At 45.4% G+C, this 21,592-nt stretch overlaps 2 protein-coding genes and 2 non-coding genes across 9 annotated transcripts in view; 3 read left to right on the top strand and 1 right to left on the bottom strand.

The window, feature by feature from the left end:
- Positions 1-375: 375 nt before the first annotated feature.
- LOC108027565 (phospholipid-transporting ATPase ABCA3) lies at positions 376-14,614 on the top strand. Of its 4 annotated transcripts, none has more exons than XM_017099046.3 (14): positions 376-422; positions 1,518-1,729; positions 6,444-6,727; positions 7,268-7,333; positions 8,082-8,661; positions 8,735-10,159; positions 10,227-10,563; positions 10,622-10,992; positions 11,052-11,904; positions 12,033-12,183; positions 12,239-12,415; positions 12,535-13,308; positions 13,375-13,563; positions 13,985-14,614. In XM_017099046.3, the coding sequence occupies exons 3-14, from the start codon at positions 6,516-6,518 to the stop codon at positions 14,037-14,039; spliced, it is 5,190 nt and encodes a 1,729-aa protein (XP_016954535.1). In that variant the 5' UTR covers positions 376-422; positions 1,518-1,729; positions 6,444-6,515; the 3' UTR covers positions 14,040-14,614. The 4 variants fall into 4 exon arrangements, with proteins under 4 accessions (XP_016954535.1, XP_016954536.1, XP_050744893.1 ...); XM_017099047.3 differs by having other exon boundaries at positions 400-529; XM_050888936.1 differs by lacking the exon at positions 7,268-7,333 and having other exon boundaries at positions 400-529.
- On the bottom strand, positions 2,390-2,493 carry Trnay-gua (transfer RNA tyrosine (anticodon GUA)). Its single transcript has 2 exons — positions 2,457-2,493; positions 2,390-2,425 (listed from the first exon to the last, which is right to left on the bottom strand). It is a non-coding gene; the product is annotated as a tRNA-Tyr (tRNA).
- On the top strand, positions 2,651-2,745 carry Trnay-gua (transfer RNA tyrosine (anticodon GUA)). Its single transcript has 2 exons — positions 2,651-2,687; positions 2,710-2,745. It is a non-coding gene; the product is annotated as a tRNA-Tyr (tRNA).
- Positions 14,615-18,607: 3,993 nt separating the features above from the next.
- The window catches only part of LOC108027550 (RNA-binding protein FUS), an 84,425-nt gene continuing 81,440 nt past the window's right edge, over positions 18,608-21,592 (top strand). The window contains exon 1 of one of the 3 annotated variants that reach the window (XM_050888943.1): positions 18,608-18,724. The gene's annotated coding sequence lies outside the window, so the exon portion shown is untranslated. The remainder of the gene's footprint in view (positions 18,725-21,592) is intronic. The other 2 variants (XM_050888945.1, XM_050888941.1) reach the window with 2 other exon arrangements.

The raw sequence follows: 21,592 nt of genomic DNA, 5'->3' as shown, positions 1-21,592 counted from the left end.
GCGCTCCGCGCGCCAAATTAGTCGATAGACGATAGGCGCTGCGTTAGAATTTTTCTCGCTCTCTTGCTCGCTCTTACTTTCCGTGCCATCTGACGTAACAGTTATCCGTCAGTGATGCCAGCTCTTGGCTAGGGAAAAGTGTTTTAATAAATAGGTTTATCATATGAATTGACATTAAATTAGGCGTTAAAGAAAGTGTTGGAGTTGGAAAGTGTACTTTATACTTTACCCTGAGCTCTGAGGGCCTTTAACACAGAGAGGACTGTGCGTTCTGATAAGAATCAAAGTTTTCCCGCCAGGCCGGGAATGGCTAGAGTCCGACTGGGCAGCACTGGGCCGTGCTCTCCTCTCTCCGCGCCGCATGTTGTTTTTGCCCGCCTAACCGTTTCGCTTCATTCCGTTTGGCATCTCCGGCGTTAGAAGTACTACTGCTATTTTTTATCTTTGTTTTACTGTGTGTTTGTGTCGGCAACAGCTGTTTGGCCCTGAAAAAATAAAATCGCAGCCAGAACCAAAGGAAAAACAACAAGTGCGCACTCTGCCAAATGAACCGAGTAAACTATGAACTTTCGGGCCCTCGATGACGCAGCGAGAGATAAAAACTAATAACAGCACTCGTCTGTGCACCTATATGTTTGTGTCGCGGTGTTGGTGCGAAATAATCACTGGACGGCCGCACGGTGGGCGGAATCGGAGTTGTCGTCGCAGTTGCCGGTCCGCTGTTGCCGCTGGTTGCCCGTGAAGAGTTCCCCCGATATCTTGGCCAAACGCACGCCCACAGGCGGCGTCCCGAAGGCAGTTCCTGCGAGGCGCCGGGAGTGTCTGTATAACGGTGCATACACATTTTCCCCGGGCGCAGTGTTGCATGCGCATCTGCATCTGCAAGTGATGCAGTTGCGTTCGCTTGGCGCTGAGCTTTGAGCGTCGCCTTCCAGGGCTGCAGTGAGCGATCGCAGGGAGTGTCTGTATAACGGTGCATACACATTTTCCCCGGGCGCAGTGTTGCATGCGCATCTGCAAGTGATGCAGCTGCGTTCGCTTGGCGCTGAGCTTTGAGCGTCGCCTTCCAGGGCTGCAGTGAGCGATCGCAGGGAGTGTCTGTATAACGGTGCATACACATTTTCCCCGGGCGCAGTGTTGCATGCGCACCTGCAAGTGATGCAGTTGCGTTCGCTTGGCGCTGAGCTTTGAGCGTCGCCTTCCAGGGCTGCAGTAGCGATCGCAGGGTCTCGAACTCGCGCCCTGGCGGCGTCGCAGGGCAAAAACCGATATGTTCTCGAAGACCTTTGCTCTCGAACTCCCCAAAAAAATTGTACACAAGTCTCACGTCTAAACAATCTCATCCACAGCTGTTTTCGACGGTTTAACTATGTTTTGAGTTCATTAATCACGGCTTTTTTAAACTTTGTAAATTTATAAATGCTAAAGAGAGCTAGTTCGTGATTTGGCATTATTATTTAAGGCAAGCTGAGTAGCCCTGTTCTCATACTAATCCACACACTACATTCCAATTGCAGTGACAGTGCGAATACGAGCGGAGAAAGGGCAACGCGTCGGATAAATAATTAATTGCCATTGCCGCAAGTACATTGCCAATCGATTACGCGGTAATGCTCGAGCCGGTCTAATTTTTATCACCAAGTGGGCCCACACTTAATCGCACGAACAGCAAACAGAACACAGCAAACGGAACTACAATTCCAATTATTGAGCTGCGAACGTGCCGGGGGTAAGTGCAAAATAATTGAACACTATCTGGTTTTCTGGGGAGCCCATTGGCTGGTTCAGAGTTATAGAGAACATGACTCACAATCTCAGAGGCAAAATGCAGCTATTTCCGATTTCCAAGAATGAGAAGTAAACGTTCTTATCTCGAATACAGTGAGTAGAAAAGCACCATTGTTATGTACGCATATTTTGACACCTTCAGAATCCTAATCCTACCTCTTAAGGGCCAAGAAGTTACTAGTTTTAAAATAATTTACATAAGAGGGCAATTACCCGGGGTTGCGTGCGTGGCTTTATTGGAGGCATGAAAATGCCACTTTATCACCGCACTCCACTCTGCCCGGGAAAGGCTAGCTTGGCCGATAGATTGCCCAATCAGTTGGCGATAGTGCAGTGCTCCTTGCTTTATGTGCGTCACATGTCAAACTGTCAGGCGCCATTAACGACGCCCGATGATTCACGGCCGCAGTTCCCAAGCTAGTCAGCAGCAGGTGTGGGGAGGTCCTCGTGACGAAGGGAGGGGTTATTGCCTTCGGTACATTCTGCGAAAAGTCATATCAGATATCTCGCTTCGTATGTGCTATTTCTACTTGTATTTCACTATCTGAGTTCGCGTGGGGGAACTTATGTTTTTCCGGAAAAGGTTGGGGCAAAAAATGTATCCTTCGAGCCGGATTTGAACCAGCGACCTATGGATCCCTGCTTTCTATTTGCATCCATGCAGCCGACTACAGTCCACCGCTCTACCAACTGAGCTATCGAAGGTTGTGTCTTCATCTGGGGCCCCGACATTGCTCAATTTAAAATTTATACTATACGCCGCATTTATAATCACTTATAGCTTACCTTTCACTTCTCGTAGGTCGCGTGGCTGCGGTTTTCGCAGCACTTGCTTAGCTTTTCGAGCGCTGCGCCAACACGCCCTTCGATAGCTCAGTTGGTAGAGCGGTGGACTGTAGGTGGCAACTCGAAACATCAGGGATCCATAGGTCGCTGGTTCAAATCCGGCTCGAAGGAATTTTTGGAAAACATTTTTTTGCCATAGTGGCGTGAATTTTATTGTTCTTGGATGTGCTCTTAGTAATCATCGATGGGCTTGTAAATTCCAATAATATGTGCTTTGGGAAATCTGAATTTTTTTCATACTTAAGAAACTTTTTTTTAGAATTATGAAGAGGCTCGCTAAAATTATATATTATGTTACTACTGCCTACAATATTGTCTTTCCGAGAGGCCTCACTTTTCAGAGGTTCGATATCCATTCGGCGCAGAACGCCCCCAACATTTATGGCTCACGTGGTTGCCCGCCAGGCGAAAGTAAAACGTGTTTGCACTCTGGAGCTGTCAATATAAGTTTAAGGCGGCGATATAATTCCCCGATGTCATAGTTACTGTTGAACTCGCTCAGCGATAAGGTCTGCGAGAAGAGCAGGTGCTTGAGCGGACTTCTTCGCCTACAGTCAAGGTTCCTACCATCACGAGTCCCCAGAATGTTGCCAAAAAGTGGGTCTGTGTAATCGCAGTGGTCGAGGACAGGCTCCTTCAGCCCCATCGCATGCCCACTTAAGATTCGCAAACCACAGACAAGCCATTAACCATAACTGGCTTGAATCATCCAGCTGCTCCAGCGGAGGGATCACGGCCGATAAGAAAGTTGGCCAAAGATAGGGACGAGGGCCACGCGTCCCGCATGAGTCACCCCTTTGTAGTCACTGTATGCCTTATTATTCATTATAATCAGCCTTAAACAACTCTGAAGTTTTTAAGTAAATGGATATATGGTCGCTTCGGCTAAAACCCTGAAGAGACCATATATCTTATTGGAAAGTTCTTAGCTTGGGGACGTTTCTTGACTCACAGTAAATGTTACTCTTTATTTGTAGTGTCCATAGTCGACGAACACTAATAAATAGTTTAAGGAGCCCAACAGCCTTGTTTTATAAGCCAATAAGCTGGAATTTAAATACTCAAAAACCAATTGAAATTAGTGAATAATCCAGGGGTTCTCTCGGGTTGTCGAATGAACTTTTCAATAAACAATTGTTGACAGTCACCGAATACCGGGCACTCCGTGAGTAATGGATCCACTCCCGATACAAGGCCTGGTTGGACAGACATCCCCGCCCCGATAAAGCTGAAAATCGACGCGGACATATGTCTGCTTGTACCGAGAGAAGAGAGTACGAGGGCTTATCACTTTTAGCCCGGCCAAAACAATAAATGCTATTTGTTTTATTGGCCTTCCATTGGAGCTGGGCTAGATTGCGGTCTGTTGATAAATAAGGAAGATTGCCCAGCGTTGCGATTCAGTTCGAAATAGTCCGCTCGTCGCAACGGTCGAGTGCCCGCCGGAGGTCGCGAGCTTCAAAGTTCCTGAGTTCCCGATTGCCACGAATCGAGTTCCCGAGTCCCCGAGTTCCCACCATATACCATACACGTACGTGGTATATTCCTACCCACGATTGTTTTTTCTTTATTTGTTCTTGTGCGGTGGCCGTGTGACACTTTGTATTTGGCTAAGCTTCGGGTAAGTGCCGCCGCTTGGCAGGTGGAATGCCACGCCCATTGCCAACTGCCCAGCCCGCCCTCCGATTACCATATCGGTGGTTAGCTGTCGCTGACGCTCTCCGGATTTATGCCCCTTTATCTATCTCTGTTTACTCCTGTTCCACTCGGACTCGTGCGTCGTGCTCGCCGGATACGTGGGTGGTTCGCAAAGTCATCACCGGACTAACTTGGACTTTCCCACCCTCAATAGCCCATCGAATATGCTTAGTTCATTTTAGTAAGATATAGTTGTCCGATCCGGCCGGTTCCGACTTATATGCTTCCTGCAACAGAAAGAAGCCTTTTGGGAAAGTTTCAGTTCGATAGCTTTAAAACTGAGAGACTAGTTCGCGTAGCAACGGACGGACAGACGGACGGACGGACAGACGGACATGGCTAGATCGACTCGTCTAGTGATGCTGATCAAAAATATATATACTACCTCTGCAAGAGTATACAAATTGGAAATAACATTTTTTAATGTGTTCCAAATTTCGAATTTAATTTTATTAAAATCGCTGTCATAGGAACGATCGGAAAACCGGTGGCAAAATAATATGAAACAATTATAGCTTCGGATTTTTTTGATATATTATCTTGAAATGTTGGGAATATCATTTTTTAAATTAAAAATAGAAAAATAATAAAATCATTTTTTTTATAACCGAAGCTAGAAGCAATCCTCAAAAATTTAACATGTTGTTAGTAACGTCGTTTATTTCTTATATGCAGGGGTATTCGGCAGGCCAAAGTTAGCTTTCTTTATTGTTTAAAAAGAACTTCGCCAATTCCATATCTAAATGGAGACATTACTATGATCGTAATGTATTGAAAATGTCGTTGAGATTCCAATGTATTATTAATAAATTAGGATGAAGGAAAAAAATGTATAACTCTATGACACATAACCGCTCTCTCTTATCTTAGCCAGATAAATATATTTAGAAAGTGCAAAGTGCCAAAATGCAAAGCCTAAAATTTTCATTGGCGACTCCTGAGCTTAAGATAAATATCTAAAAATATCTATCAATAATTGCTATTTTGAGATTTATCTTTCTCTGTTAGATAAGGCTTCCTCAGAAGCATTCGACTTGTCGAATCGTGTGTACATTCAACTTTACTTTATGCGAATCATCCTTAGATCAGCAACTTTTTCCAATTGGCGCCCAGATACTGAGTGTTTATTAGAACCAGTTAGTCGCCAGACTTTCAGACTCACTCCCAGTTTCATTTCCATTTGAGTTTAAATTCCAGTTGTTAACTGCCAGCTGCCAATGGGACTCATTATAATTGTATAATTGTTCTAGCCGGGCCACGCGTTCCCTGGTAATCCAAACAAAGAAAACTTTCGGGACTAACCCCCTTTATAATTAGACACACGGAGTATCGCGCCATAGAAAGATTAAGCGACCAGACGACTTAGGTGCATTTGATAATGCAAACTGAAATCAAGGCAATAAATGTATATTTTCGGTTCAAGAAAGTTTCCACATTTATGGGAGGCGAGTGAAGAGGGAACGAAGGTTACGGGTGTAACGCGTTTCCCCAGTTGTAATGTACAAGTAAACCGTATTGGCTAAACAACCAGGGATGATAATGTTTTTAGGGAGACTACTATTCAAAATCAATGTATTTATTTACAAAACTATTATTACTTGCAATATTACATTATGGCGTATTGCATTAGTAGTAGTAGTTTTCGGTACACCACTAGTATAACCACATTTGATGGGCTTTGCAAACTGGCAAACTCGGTAATAGGGGCTATCTGGGCTTTGAGAATAGAAATGAATCGGGGGGCGTATCGCAAAATAAGCGTAACAATGATGTTACAAGAGTAATGATTTATTTACGTTGGTTATTGGCTTTTTATTGGGGCTCGTACACAACCTTATCAGTCTAGCATAACCGACGATGATTAGATAATTGGCAATACTTCATATAGGACACACACATCGATAGACGCACTTGACATTGCGCATTGGATGATTGTTTATCTACCACAATGATGACCACTCGAGCACGGGGTCAATTAACTTCGCAATGTAATTCTATAGCTGCAAGGGTATACAAAGTTCGGCGTGCCGAAGTTGACTTCCTTTCTTGTTATATATACCTTTTGCTCCATTAAGCTGAGCAAGTTCTTCCTTGTTTTTCATTACTTACAGATCCCAATTTTAGTCAATTTTAATGTCGAGCTAATCTAGAAAAACCAAAAGCCAATCGAACAAAGCTGCAAAATGGCCAAGGTCACGAACTGGGATAAGTTTGTGCTGCTGCTGTGGAAGAACTGGACGCTGCAATGGAACCACAAGTGGCAGATGGTCATCGAGCTGGTGCTGCCGGCCATATTTTCCCTTCTCCTGGTTCTGGTCCGCACCCTGGTCGACACGGAGCAGCGCGGAATCAAGACCTATGATGCGCTGCCCATAAACAATCTCAGTCTGTTGCAGTGAGTTCTAGCCATGATATCGCCCAACCTGTGCGTTCTGTCCTAGCATTGTGTTTATTACCCCATTGTTTCAATTTCCAGAGAATTGCTGGGTTTGTCCTTGACACGCTTTGAATTCTTTAGCTAAACCTATATTCTTTTTTGTATAATTTAAAAACATATTTATTAATAGTTGCTTCTTTATAATCCAAACGCGCAATGCTTAATTTTTGAGTGCCAAAAATTATCTTTTGTTGATATGTCTAAGGATGTTCAGTTCTATACTAATTTATAAAACCCATTAAGTAAGTTTGTAAGCTTTGCCAATCTGCTACTTTATTTATTTATTTAGGCAGTGCTGTTTTTTGCCCTCACTGGTATCTACGTATTTTTTCGTTTCTGCTTCAAAATGTAAACTAGCAATTTACACTTTTTACAATTTACTCAATTTATAATTTTGCTTCCGACTATGCAGTTTCCCCCTAATCATCCACCCTTTTCGATTTTCGTATATACAATATGTAAATGTTTTTCATCTTGTTCTGGCCACGAAACCTGAAGACATTCGTTGCATAGATCGTCCTACCTTGGCAAGCTCATAGCGCTGATTGCACCCAATCGACGGAGGTAAACAAATCAATAATAGAAATCAAACCAAACAGCACACTAAAAAAGTCTAACCCACTTACTGGCCATCTAACCAGAAACTATTACCGAAGGCGTGATGAATGTTTCACTTGCACCCCCTTGAAACAAAATAACATCAACACTCAGACACAGTGCACACAAAATAAAGTTAACGCATTGACACACATATTGGGAGTAAAGGGAGTGCAGAATTCAGCAAAGTCATCATAACCCTGTAGAAATAAAAGTCTACGATAGGACTTCTTCAATAAAGATCCTTAGTAGGGCTGTCTTATCGAGGATCTTCTGAAAAAGAAATCAAAAATGGTTCTTGAACTAGAATATTTTAAACAAATATTATTATTTTAAAACAAAAATAAATACCTTTTATTCCAACAAAAGTCAAATGGATTTTCCTTGATTTTTTAAATTGGATTATAATATTTTAAACTTGTTCAACATTAAGCGTTTAAAAAACTAGCCAGTTAAACTCTATTATTCAAAACAACACGAAGGCCTGGGCTCCGCTTGAAGTTGTAAAATCATGTGTAAATATTAGAACTGTTGAACGGACACAACAGCACTTACCACTTAGGAATTTATGGGGTTGATATCAATACAATACTAAATAATGCCTGCACCCCATCTTTTATCCATTATGAAACTAACCCAGAACACCATAACTGAGTGTTAAATTACCTTTCCTAAGACCTGTACTCACGCCGCTTTCAATTTTTTGGGCGAATAGCGGGTTGTCGAACTTGAATTCCATCGTGTGCTACTCCCCCGTGAATCCCGTGCTGAGGAAACTGGTCGACGAGGCCTGGCAGAGCCTCGGGAAGAAGGAGGTCTGTGAGTCGGAGAATGCGGCCCAACTGGAGGTGGACACGGTCAGTAGGAGCGCCTTTGCTGGCATCCAGTTCGACGATGCCTGGGCAAATCTCACGGAGTCGGATCCCCTGCCCGCTGACTTTCACTTCGCCCTGCGCTTCCCTTCCGAACTGCGCACGGCGACGATGGCGATAGCCAACACCTGGCTGACCATGCGTCTGTTTCCCACTATCGATCTGACGGGTCCGCGCAACGAGGCGGATGAGGATGGTGGCATACCGCCGGGCTACCTGCGCGAGGGATTCCTGCCCCTGCAGCACAGTCTCTCGATGGCGTACATCCGGCAGAGGTCAGGGGAACAGAGTCTGCCGGACGTGATGATGCAACGCTATCCGTACCCCGCCTACATCTTCGACCCCCTGCTGGAGGGCATGTCCTCGATTATGTCGCTGATCATACTGCTCAGCTTCATCTACCCCTGCACGTACATCACCAAAGTAAGTGGCCATGCCGGGATTGTGGTTTAACCAGAGGTTCCTCCTCCACTCACGGCATTTCATTCACTTGCAGTACATCACCGCCGAGAAGGAGAAACAGCTCAAGGAGGTGATGAAGATCATGGGCCTGAGCAACTGGCTGCACTGGACCGCTTGGTTTGTCAAGTCCTTCATCATGCTGACCATATCGGCCATCCTTATAGCCATTCTGGTCAAGATCAACTGGTCGGAGGGCGTGGCCGTGCTGACGCATGCCAACTTCACCGCCCTGGTCTTCTTCCTGATCATATACATCATAGCGAGCATCTGCTTTTGCTTCATGATGGCCACCTTCTTCTCGAGGGCGAGCACAGCGGCCGCCGTTACGGGTTTGATTTGGTTCATCGCCTACATCCCGTACTCCTTCACCATCAACACCTACGACGACCTGAGCCTGACGGCCAAGCTGGGCTGGAGCCTGATCTCGAACACGGCCATGGGCTTTGGGATCAAGCTGATCCTGGGCTTCGAGGGCACGGGCGAGGGTCTGCAGTGGAGCAATTTCTTCACACCCGTGTCCGTGGACGACACTTTGACGGTGGGTGCCGTGATGATCATGATGCTGGTGTCGTGCGTCATTTGCATGACCATCTGCCTGTACGTGGAGCAAGTGATGCCGGGCAGCTTTGGTGTGCCGCGTCCCTGGAACTTTCCGTTCACCCGGGAGTTCTGGTGCGGCGAGCGGGAGTACACGGGCGTGGAGGACATACCTAACGGGCATGTGGAGCAGCGGGATCCCAAGGCCTTCGAAACGGAGCCGGAGGGCAAGCACATCGGCCTTCAAATGAGACACCTAAAGAAGCGCTTCGCCGACAAGATGGTCGTCAAAGGGCTCTCCATGAATATGTTCGAAGATGAGATCACCGTCCTGCTGGGTCACAATGGAGCAGGCAAAACGACGACCATATCGATGCTGACGGGCATGTTTCCGCCCACGAGCGGCACAGCCATCATAAACGGCAGTGACATTCGCACCAACATTGAAGGGGCTCGCATGTCCCTCGGCATTTGTCCGCAGCACAATGTCCTCTTCGATGAGATGAGTGTTTCGAATCACATTCGCTTCTTCAGCCGGATGAAGGGACTGCGCGGCAAGGCCGTGGAGCAGGAGGTGGCCAAGTATCTGAAGATGATCGAGCTGGAGGACAAGGCGAACGTCGCGTCAGCGAAACTCTCCGGCGGCATGAAGCGCAAGCTCTCCGTCTGCTGTGCCCTCTGCGGTGACACCAAGGTGGTGTTGTGCGATGAGCCCAGCTCCGGCATGGACCCCTCGGCCAGGCGGCAGTTGTGGGATCTGCTGCAGCAGGAGAAGGTGGGACGCACCCTGCTGCTGACCACTCACTTCATGGACGAGGCCGATGTGCTGGGCGATCGGATTGCCATCATGTGCGACGGGGAACTCAAGTGCCATGGAACTTCGTTTTTCCTGAAAAAACAATACGGATCCGGCTACCGATTGGTAAGGGCGAGAAGGCATCCGTATATCATCCTAACGAATGTGTACTTATGCTACGTATCCCTTTCAGATCTGTGTGAAGCGAGACGATTGCGAGACAAACGAGGTGACTGCCCTGCTGAGCAAGTACATTCCGGGCCTGAAACCCGAGTGCGATATAGGCGCGGAACTGTCCTATCAACTGCCCGATAGCGCCTCCTCTAAGTTCGAGGAGATGTTCGGCCAGCTCGAGGAGCAGTCCGATGAACTGCATCTGAATGGCTACGGCGTAGGCATCACCTCGATGGAGGAGGTGTTCATGAAGGTCGGCGCCGAGAAGGACAGCACCGGCAACCTGAAGGACCAAAGTGAGATCATGAACGGCGGCAGCGGATTCCGTGGCGAGGATGACAACGAATCTGTGCAGTGTAAGCAGTGTTTGAACTCGATCTTGGACTCCTGATAAGCTCAATTAACTGTTTGCAGCCGACGGCATCTTCTCGGAGAATCGTCGACTGCTCCAGGGACTGCAGCTGCTGTCGAATCAGTGGAAGGCCATGTTGCTCAAGAAGTTCCTTTATACGTGGCGCAACAAGTTGCTGCTGCTCATCCAGAACATTATGCCGGTATTTTTCGTGGTGGTTACCATTTTGATCATCAAGACGCAGGGCACTTTCCAGGAGCTCAAGCCCATTACCATATCGCTGACCCAATATCCGCTGGCTGTGACCGTTTTGGATCGCTCCGAAGTGGTAAATGGTTCGAGTAACTCTGAGATAGCCAACAAGTACGCGGACTTGGCCCAATCCTATGGCAGCAATTATGCCCTGCAACTGACGGGCACCAAAGGCTTCGAGGTAGGTCTACTTAATTGCAAGGTATTTTATTATTTCACCCAGTATTTAATGGCTTTTAGGATTACATCCTGGAACTGGGAAAGACCATACAGGTGCGCATCAACTCCCGCTATTTGGTGGCGGCCACCATCAACGAGACCAAGATCATTGCCTGGCTAAACAATCAGGCGCTGCATACAGCTCCTCTGACCGTTAATATGGTGCACAATGCCATCGCCGATCGGCTCATGGGTTCATCGGTGAGGATCGTGGTGACTAATGCACCGCTGCCGTACACGACCAACACCCTGCTCTCCCAGCTGAGCATGGGCAACAATCTGGGGACCCAGCTGGCCTCCAATCTGTGCTTCTGCATGTGCTTCGTGAGCTCGATTTACATCCTGTTTCTGATTAAGGAGCGCGAGTCTAGGGCCAAGTTGCTACAGTTTGTGGGCGGCGTGAAAGTCTGGACCTTCTGGTTGTCGCAATTCATCTGCGATTTTGCAACCTACATCGTAACGGCTTTGATCGTGGTGATTACGATCGTCTGCTTCCAGGAGCCTGGATTGTCCAGCTTCGCGGAACTGGGCCGGTACTACTTGCTGCTGCTGCTCTTTGGATTCGCCGTACTGCCCTTCATCTACATAATGTCGCTGTTCTTTAAGGAGCCTGCCACTGGCTTTGCTCGGGTCTCCATTGTGAATATCTTCTGCGGCATGGCGCTGTTCATTGTGGTTGTGGTGATGTCCTCGGAACTATTCGACACCAAGGACACGGCGGACATATTGGGCTGGATCTTCCGCATCTTCCCGCACTTCTCGCTGGCCATGAGTCTGAACAAGGTCTACACCAACACGGCCACGAGGAATGCTTGCGCCAAGGCCGGGGCGATCCCACCCATTCTGCTCTGCGAGTTGGTCCCACAATGCTGCAGTGAGTATCCAAGGATCTGAGTTTTATATAAAAACAATTAAGACGCTAACGAATTTACGTTTTGGCTGTTTTCTGTTTAAAAATTTTAATATATGTTTTTAAAAGATTCGAAATATTTTTTATTCCAGACATCAAGCCATTCTTTGCTTGGGAGGAGCCTGGCGTTCTGCCCGAGACTGTCTACATGACTGTCACCGGCGTCGTCTTCTTCCTTATCATCATTGTGCTAGAGTTTAGACTCATCAACGAGCTGATGTTTAAGATCCGTCAAATGCTCTCGTAAGTTAAACAATCTCGTGGCTTATATATCATATAACGTGGTCATTTTGTTCAGCAAACCACCACCGCCACCGCTGGAGGGCAGTTTGGATGACGACGTGGCCAACGAACGGGAGCGCATCATTCACATGTCCTCCAATGAGCTGGTCACCAAAAATCTGGTGCTGGATCGGGTCACCAAGTACTACGGCCAATTTCTGGCCGTTAATCAGGTGTCGCTCTGCGTACAGGAGTAAGTAAAAGTGATACTCCAAATCAGATAACTTAATATAATAAAGTTAAAGTTATTAACATAAATGTCGTATTTCATTAAAAATATATATAATTAATATTTCACATTATCTTTTACAGAGTCGAATGCTTTGGGCTGCTGGGCGTGAACGGAGCAGGCAAGACCACCACGTTCAAGATGATGACCGGCGACGAGCGAATCAGCTCGGGGGCCGCCTTCGTCCAAGGTCTTAGCCTGGAGTCGAACATGAACAGCATCTACAAGATGATCGGCTACTGTCCGCAGTTCGACGCGCTGCTGGATGATCTGACGGGCCGCGAGGTGCTCCGCATTTTCTGTATGCTACGCGGTGTCCAGGAGGCACGCATTCGTCAGTTGTCCGAGGATCTGGCCAAGTCATTTGGCTTCATGAAGCACATCGATAAGCAAACGCACGCGTATAGTGGCGGGAATAAGCGAAAGCTGAGTACGGCCATTGCTGTGATTGGAAGTCCGTCCGTAATTTACTTGGATGAGCCCACAACCGGCATGGATCCGGCGGCCAGGCGTCAGCTGTGGAACATGGTCTGCCGCATACGGGACTCGGGCAAATCCATTGTCCTCACATCGCACAGCATGGAGGAGTGCGAGGCGCTCTGCACCCGATTGGCCATTATGGTGAATGGCGAGTTCAAGTGCATCGGCTCCACGCAGCACCTGAAGAACAAGTTTTCCAAGGGGCTGATCCTAAAGATCAAGGTGCGTCGCAATTTGGAGGCGTTGCGGCAGGCGCGTTTGAGTGGCGGCTATGCTCGCAACCCGGATGAGCAGACGGTACCGGCCCAAATGGCCCAGCAGGACATAGATGCCGTCAAGGAGTTTGTGGAGCACGAGTATCCACACTCCATTCTCCAGTGAGTTTAGTTGTTTTATTTAATTGAATTTCTTATATCTAATACGTTGTTTAATTTGCTTTTCAGGGAGGAGTACCAGGGCATTTTGACGTTCTACATTCCACTGACTGGGGTTAAATGGTCGCGCATCTTTGGCCTGATGGAGAGCAATCGCGACCAGCTGAATGTGGAGGACTACTCGGTCAGCCAGACGACGCTGGAAGAGATCTTCCTGGAGTTCGCCAAGTACCAGCGCGAGGACACACGCGCCAATCAGTGAGCTAGCCCCCACCCAGAAATCCAGTTGATAACACCACCTGGCTTTTAACGGGCTTCTTGCTTCCTGGCCTCATCTTCTACCTGTCGCATTGCATTACCACGAAAAGCACACGACACAAAACAAGCACTGCAGCACCGCCAGAGCACCATAACTCTCATACACGACAGCACTCGGCGTAATTCATCTGTATTTTTTTGATTTTGTTTAACGACTTTTTGTTTGTAGTTTTAGCCAACACCTAATCCTAACGCTAAACCCTTCGATCGCTACAAGCTAACTCCGCTGCATGCGCATTACCTTGGGACGCTAACAATTCCCAACTAACCAAGCCCCGCCACTCGAGTCCCGAGCTAATTTTAACCGTGTTATGTCTGTTCTTTCTACTCCCGTTCCGAAATGTTTCCCCACAACATCCAGCCGCCTCTCCGAACTGAGGAAGCTGTGCAAGTGCCTGCTAGCTAACGAGTATTGAACCAACTACCTGAGCGGATCCGGTCCAGTCCGTTGCGATCCGATCCGATCCTGACCTGATCTTAAAACACTCACAATAATGTTTTATACCAAAAGAACGCCGATGCCTGAACAGCTAACAAATAGTTTCTAAGCTCGACCTGACAATAGATAGCAGCGATTATGCGTCTTTTCATTGTGATCGTCTAGCAAAATTTACACTGTAACGAGAAGACATCTATCTATAAATTGTATGTTTGCATACACACATACCCTATATCTGTGTACCTATGGTTATATCTGCTTGACTTGCACAATAGGCTCCGATGATCTTTAGTATGTTTCATCCATTCTGGTTTCGCACCCAAGAAAATATTGGCCGGACTCGGCCGGAAACTATTCCCAGCGCCTAGAGGAAACCTGTTGCATATATAGTACTAAGTATGTGTATTTATTTCGATGTACTTAGACCGGCTAACCAAAGCGTGTAAATAAGTCAATTTAACTGTGGCACAAACCCTACGATACATATGAGAATTTACAAAATACTGTTAAATGTGTACCATACGATTGAATTAAATTTTATCTTAATGTGAACTCAGGTCTTGGTAATTCATGGGGGCAGTGTGCATCGGGAAACTTTATCTCTGTGCTGGCGCTGGCGCTGTGCTTCTGAGGAAGGTTCCGGTTGGCTCTCGACATGCCGGCATTGGGATTAAGCTCCAACTGATAGCAGCTTTTCTGGTATTCGTTCTGCTCACTCATGAGTTTGAGCTGGCCCTGTAGAAGGACTTCCGGAACTGGAACCCAGCTATTGCATGTTATCCGGATTTCAATTTGTATGTACTATAGACACTTTGATGAGTTATTAATTTATGGTAGTAGCAATAATGAAAGTGTCAGTGAGAACTCTTAAAACTATGTTATAACAAATTATAGACTTATAGACCACTACATTTAAATTTAAAACATCACATTCCTATTTGGTTCCCCTTGTTTTCACACTCTTTTCGACAGTAAAAGCCCATCAATTTCGATAGCTTTCTTTATAGTTCGTTTGCAGTCAGCCACTATTGTCATACCCGCTTTCGAGCACTCTTTTTCAGCTCTTTGCTCCTTCTGTTGGTCATCTTTGCCTTATGTGCCCTCCTTTATACGGTACGTACATGGTATAGGGCGATAGATATATCGTGTCAGTTGCATGTTGATTTTTGGCAACATGCAGGCGTATTTATTTATCCTTTGGCATAACATTTTTATTGCATTCTAAAGCAAACAAACGACAATAAAAGCTTTTACGTACACATATTCCTCCGAATAGAAAAGCGAAGAGTGGGCATTAAAATGACACGAGAGTGCTTCCAAAAGAGGCAAATAAAAATCAGAAAAAGTAGTTCTGAAGTCCAGGCGAAGTGTGAAGTGTGCGGGAGGCTTGGTAGGGGCGGAGACAGGGTATTACCAACAAAATGCAAATATCCTATCGTAACTATAGTATAAAATATCTATTAAGGTTTGTTTCATGCTACTTTATTAATGTATAATATGGTTAGTAATGAAATTGCAATTTATCCAATAGGCTTCAGCACTAAATTAAAAACTTTAGAACCAATTTAAATAATATAAAATCTTTTTTTCTAATTTTCTAGTAATTTTTCCGGTTCAGTTCTTGTTTGGATTACCATTCTCCCAACTATCTACCTCCCAATAGAGCATACTCAGTTCGTGGCTCTTGAACGCATCTAATTTGTATCCCTTCGCGTTCCTCGGACTCGATTCCATTTCGATTCGTGTCCTCGGCTCTGCGCCTCACATTCAATTGCATTTGTTGAGCTAAGAAATATTTTATTACTTTACGCTTGGCAAATATTAGTTGCCCATCGTCAATGGCGGAAGTCTGCTCGTTTTTGGGGAGGACTTACAGCGAATTTGTTGTCATTGACGCAGGCAGCAAAATGGAACGATGATGCTGGCCCTGTCCTGTCTTGGCTAATATATCCGGCCTGGTTTCATGATTTTCGTCCTTCACCCCGCTGCTTCGCACTCTCTCGCTTTGATTTCTTGGCAGCGCTTTTTTACTCATCTAGCACACTCGAAAAAATTACTACGAGATGGAATTCGGGAAAATGTTAAAGCAAATATAGCTTACAGTTAATTTTCTGTGGAATAATCTATAACAAAAGGGTTCTAATGGCTAGTAAATGTATTTACTCTTAAGGTTAAATTGTATTTTAATGATGATTTATATAGGCATTAACAACCGAATTTGTATAAATATAACTAGTAAAATATGTATCTAAATCAAGAAAAGAATACTTACTCGCATTACTCATACGTTCATCACTCATACTATTATCACTCATACGTACATCACTCATACGTACATCACTCATACGTACATCACTCATACGCACTGTTGCCCTTCATCAAAAATGTATTTCAATATTGGCAGCGTAGATTTAAACTTAAAAATAGTTTTTATGGTTCTCCGCTTTTAAGCTTCCTAGCATATTTTGTGAAAAATACCAAAGGCACACGTGTCGTATGAGCAATTTAAAAGAACATTTAGGATAAATAACGAATAAAACAGGGTTCAAGGTTGCGTATCGGGATTTCTTCAGTGTACATTTTTTTCGGCTTTTTTGGGACTCGGCGAACTTTGGCAAATATTTTGGTCATAGCCGAGATTTGCGTGCCTTGCCAATGGTTTTGTTTGTTCTGCTGTGTCCAGTCATCTGCCCCGCCTCCCGCCTCGCGCCCCCTCCACCGCCTCCCCTCTCGCTCAGCCGCCAGCCGAATGTGGGTAATTCGGTCATGAATATGCGAACAATTTCAGCCATTGTCCGAGGAGCATTTTTTGGGTGCGCATATTTGTCGCAAATGGACTACATTACAACATTACAGTTATCTTTTGATATGTGCTGGTGTGTGTTCTGTGTGTGTGGATCTCAATATCTCATGGCCCAAAGTCTATGTAAGGAGGGTCCACAAAACATCCCATAAAATATATGCTTCTTGGGGTGGACTTTGAGCGAACAAAAACAGTTAACAAAATTGTTTTTTGCTAACAGCCAGAATAAATACAGAAAACTAAGTTATTTAAGCCCTTGCTACATCGTTCAAAACCCTTTTTTTCCTTCACTTTTATTTGTTGAAACAGTTTCCTATAAAATTCACCGCGTGACCTTAAATTTAAGGAACAATTGTAGTCCACCCTGGGGCACTTCTATGAATGTTTTGTGTGCATAAACAAAGGCCGCATAACATTAAAATGTAACACAAAAAGCCACAACAACAGTCGCGGCTCATGTTTTGTGTTGTGTGATTAAAATTAAAATAAGCGGCGACATGATGAACTTGAAAAATTCGCTGTGCCTTACTTGTGGCACAACAACAACAGACGTCATCATAATAATAGCAACATTAGGAGGGGCAGCTAAAGGTATAAGGTCGGAATCGCCGACTCTCAAGATGCCCTACAACAGTGTTGTAAGTATTACGAAAATTTCGGATCAATGTATTTATTAAGACAATTATTATGTGGGACCTTTGGAATCAATTTTAATAAATGCTGCATTTTTCAAGGCAAAAATACAGTTTGGTTTTCAGCATTCAAAGTCCAACAATCTCGCTCTTTTGTAGGGTATCAAAGGAAAAGCACGTGGAGCAGAGAGCAGTCAGCAGAGAGCGCGGCTGAGCGGGCGGCACAGTGGAAGCGAGGGACAGTAATAGCCTTCCTAATGGCCGAATAACTCATTTGGATTAGAAGAATCTGTGCGCCATAAACGATTCCCAATTAAAATCATGGCGCTGCTAACTTTCTTTTAACTGGCTTGCTGCTCTCTCTTCTTCTCTGCCAGCTGTTGGTGGCAAGCTACAGGGTACACAGGGGTATGATGTTGGGCATGCCCATATGCCTCCACCCTCGCATAAATAAATAGGAAAACAAACACATTTAACATCGTAAATAGCTTATTTTGATAGCACCTACTGCTTTTTTTATTAGTATGCATTATTTTAAACCCTTCTTGGAACCCTCTCCCATTGGAACGGCACGAAATTACGGTTCTATTCCAATTCTCTATTCATGAGATTTTCAGTTCATTCCATACATTGCCTGTTGTTTCCCAACACACTGCTCTTAGTTTTACGGCTGCATACGCGTGCTTACACACATACGTAAGAACATAATTTACAAGTATTCGGTTTTGAGATTACCGTTTGCTCTTGAAATTTCCCATTTTGTTTTCTGGGGCTGCAACCAATACCACCGCAGTTTCGAAAGGCGTACGGTATTCGAAAGCGTTGCACTTGCCGCTTACAAAACAAACACTCTCACACTCGCTCACGTGCGAGCGCGACATAAAACCAAAACAACAAAATCCACGCTGGAAACAGCTGCTTGGCGCTTGGCATTGAAACCGAGAGCGAGGAGATGGAGAGCGGAGAGCTGGGGATCTGGGGAACTGGGGGGAGCGATGGAGCGCGGGAAAGAGAGCGGCGATGCGGGCACGAAGGCCAGTCTGCCGAAGGGGCCCGAGCGAGCGTGGCCCGTTGGAGGGGAGCCGAACCGGTTTTTGGCGCTACACTGGCGCTTCACTGGCTCAGTGCAAATCGACGCACTGAAGGTGTCAGTTGGCTCCCGACGGTCCTACTCTCAGCTCCTCAGCCGACGCAGCTCTCAGCGATTTTGACGCAAATTTCAAACGTACGTAAGCCGGTGATTTCACTAAACGCGTTCCGATTGAGAAAAACAACAAAAAGCCCCACTATAAACCAACAAAAACCCCTATAAACTTGCAAAAAACCAAATAAACCCCAAACGCAATTAAAGTGCTAATGATTTGGGATTTTTTCTCACAACTTAAACATTTTTTTAATTGTGTTGTTCGCTTTTTTGTTTGTGTGCCATTAAATCATCCTTCCAGCGAAAAGTGCTAAAAACAAAGTGAATCCAATCTGCGAAGTTGTCATTGTTGTTGTGCTCAATTAAAACCCATTTGCATATACCGTTTTTGTTCCAGTGTGTGAGACCGCATTGATCGTGATCGTGATCGTCATCTCCGCTTTTTGCCTCTTTTCTTATTGGTTTCTCTCTCCCTGTCTCTGCCTCTGGCTAATTAGCAATTCGAAGGTGGTTTTTGCAGTTGTTTGATGTTGATGATTGATTCGAATTCGAAAAATGATGTGCCAAGTTCAAAAATTCAGGAAGCGTTTTAGAACCCAATTTCAACCACTTTTGGTTGGGCGAACTTTGGAGGTCCAAATGATGCTATGGAACTGTTTCGAAGAGCCCAACTTTCGAGTTATTGATCTGTATGAATTAATGTTAACTTCCAATTTAAATTGCGTGCTTCAGAAGTAAATAACTTCACCCTTTCTTTGATCACAAGTTGTAAGGATTTTCCAGTGTCAATTCAAAATATAAATAAATTCTAAAAATAAAATTAAGTGCTCAAAGAAGCTCAGCAACTTAAAATGATTTGTTTATCGTCTTACATCCGCTGGAGACTGGTGTAAAATAATATAAATCGAAACTTCAAAACGAACAATAAATCTAGCAGATCTCTTTACAATTTGTCACAAGATCAGGCCTATTAAACAATTCAACTCTTTAACACCAAGCCGAGCTTTAAATGGGAACGTAATTGCAATGATCAGTGTTGAGTGTTCCACTTTGTCGAGCAATTTGCTTTGAGGTCCTCCGCTTGTGGTTCTTTTATTCCATTTTTAGGCCGAGTCGTGTAACGTCATCTAATATACATGGCTAATAATGCCTTTTCTTACGCCTCTCTCTGCGATAGCGGGGGACTCCCCGCCCCGAAAACCACCCACGTCCACCACGCGTCTTGTTCGGCGAACTATAAACATTAAATAACAATAATAAACAGCAACAAGAGCCGGGCAGGGCGGAAAGTTGAAGCAGTTTGTCTAAGTGGCTTGGGGCTTTGTCAAACCATATAAAATATAATACAATAGAAAGTATATAGAAGCCGCAACAACAACAGGCGCAGCAAGAGCAGCAAGAACAACAACAATGGCAACGAGTACGTCGCAGTTGTTGGCTCCAAAACACGCAACAGTCCGTCAGAGTAAAGTCAGCCGTGCCCACCCCCTGCAGGCCCCTGGAAAATGCACACACAGGGTCTTCCTCCCCCCGCCCGCCTGCACACAGACGTGTGTGTGGGAACTCCCCTCCAGTAACATCGCGTGTTCCGGGGCCCAGCGTGAAGGACTCTCGCCGGGATCGGGGCTGCACGGGGCTTCAAACGGCGGGGGCTACAAGGGCTACTAGGGCTACTAGGGCTCCAAAGGCTCCAAAGGCTCCCAATCTCCACTTTACACGGCAGGAAAACTCGACCAACCCGATATTGGTTGCAGACCAAAGCCTATCACTCGATACTGATGGCATATGATATCTAAGATCCAGTTTGCGATGTTGGTTAATTTCTTAGGAATCTTCCAAGCTCCCAAGCTGCAAATAGAACATTAAGGAGGATATCTGGCTTTGTTTTGACATTTATTTATGATCAAGTTCCTCGATGCTATCCAAAGCCTGGTTAATTCGTTGGTTAAACTTTCCCAAGTTCGAAGTCTAATAATGTGTTTGTTTTTCAAAACTAAATCACAGTTTATTTTTCAAAATTTAATGATAACTGACAACTAACTTGAGAGGCAAGCAGCATATCATCACCTTCGAAGTACCGAGTGGTCTGCTTTCAAGGGTCGCCTCGCCGCGCTTTCCGCCCAGTGTAGGCCCAAGCACTCGTACTTATAAGCCTATGCCACTCAGAGTACTATTTTTTCCATAACAAAATTTTCCATATTTTTTCTACATATACTTTTTGTGTTTTGTTCTTTATGATATTTTTCGCCACCGCCACCGCTGCGCTACCGTGGCTGCTCCGTTCCCGTTCTGGATCCCGTGCTGCCAACCCCAACCGGAGAGTAGGTCAGGTCAGTATGTGTTACTATTTAGTCGCAAGGAGGGCTGGGGCTGCGGCTGGGGCTCCCAGCTGCCCCCCGCGTGTGCGGCGGGCTTATTAATTTACTGCGACTTTTGTTCCGCTGCCTTTGGGCTGGGAAAGTGGGCAAAGTCTTGTGGCTGCCGGCCAATCAATCAGGAAAACTTAAGGCGAACTGATTTGAAGGTGGCAGGGGAAACGCTCTCGACAACCGTCGGGGATAACGTGTCTATTATAGCCCTGTTTGATGTTGGATCTACTTTTGTTAGCATTACCATTAAGTTTACTTCATGTTTACCAAGAAATTCCCAATGCCAGTCAATCCCATAAAATTTAAATCTGCTCGGAAAAGAAACATACGTATATTTGTTGCTGTTGGCTCAAAATTCAGCTGCAAAAACCTACGCTGGGCCTCAATGTTGCATTGTTTATATTCTTGCGGAGAAAACAACTGCCTGTTTGTATTTCCATTGTTTCGGTATTGGGCGATCTACGTATTTATGGTCTTTATATATTGTTTACGACTGGGTCTACAACTGCATTGTTTCTTTGCTGCCTTAAATGTCCCACAAATTTAGGAAGTCTCTATTTTTTAAGAGCTAGCTTTAGGTTC

Source organism: Drosophila biarmipes, chromosome X (assembly GCF_025231255.1).
Source record: "Drosophila biarmipes strain raj3 chromosome X, RU_DBia_V1.1, whole genome shotgun sequence".
Taxonomy (NCBI): domain Eukaryota; kingdom Metazoa; phylum Arthropoda; class Insecta; order Diptera; family Drosophilidae; genus Drosophila; species Drosophila biarmipes.
The sequence above is the reverse complement of the archived record's forward strand: the minus strand, read 5'-3'. Positions and strand labels throughout refer to the sequence as shown.

Excerpts from the sequence above, each read along its gene's own strand:
- LOC108027565 (XM_017099046.3), top strand. The coding sequence starts at position 6,516 with ATGGCCAAGGTCACGAACTGGGATAAGTTTGTGCTGCTGCTGTGGAAG. Across the intron at positions 10,993-11,051 it reads CGGGCACCAAAGGCTTCGAG|GATTACATCCTGGAACTGGG; the intron begins GTAGGTCTACTT and ends AATGGCTTTTAG. Across the intron at positions 12,184-12,238 it reads AAGATCCGTCAAATGCTCTC|CAAACCACCACCGCCACCGC; the intron begins GTAAGTTAAACA and ends CATTTTGTTCAG.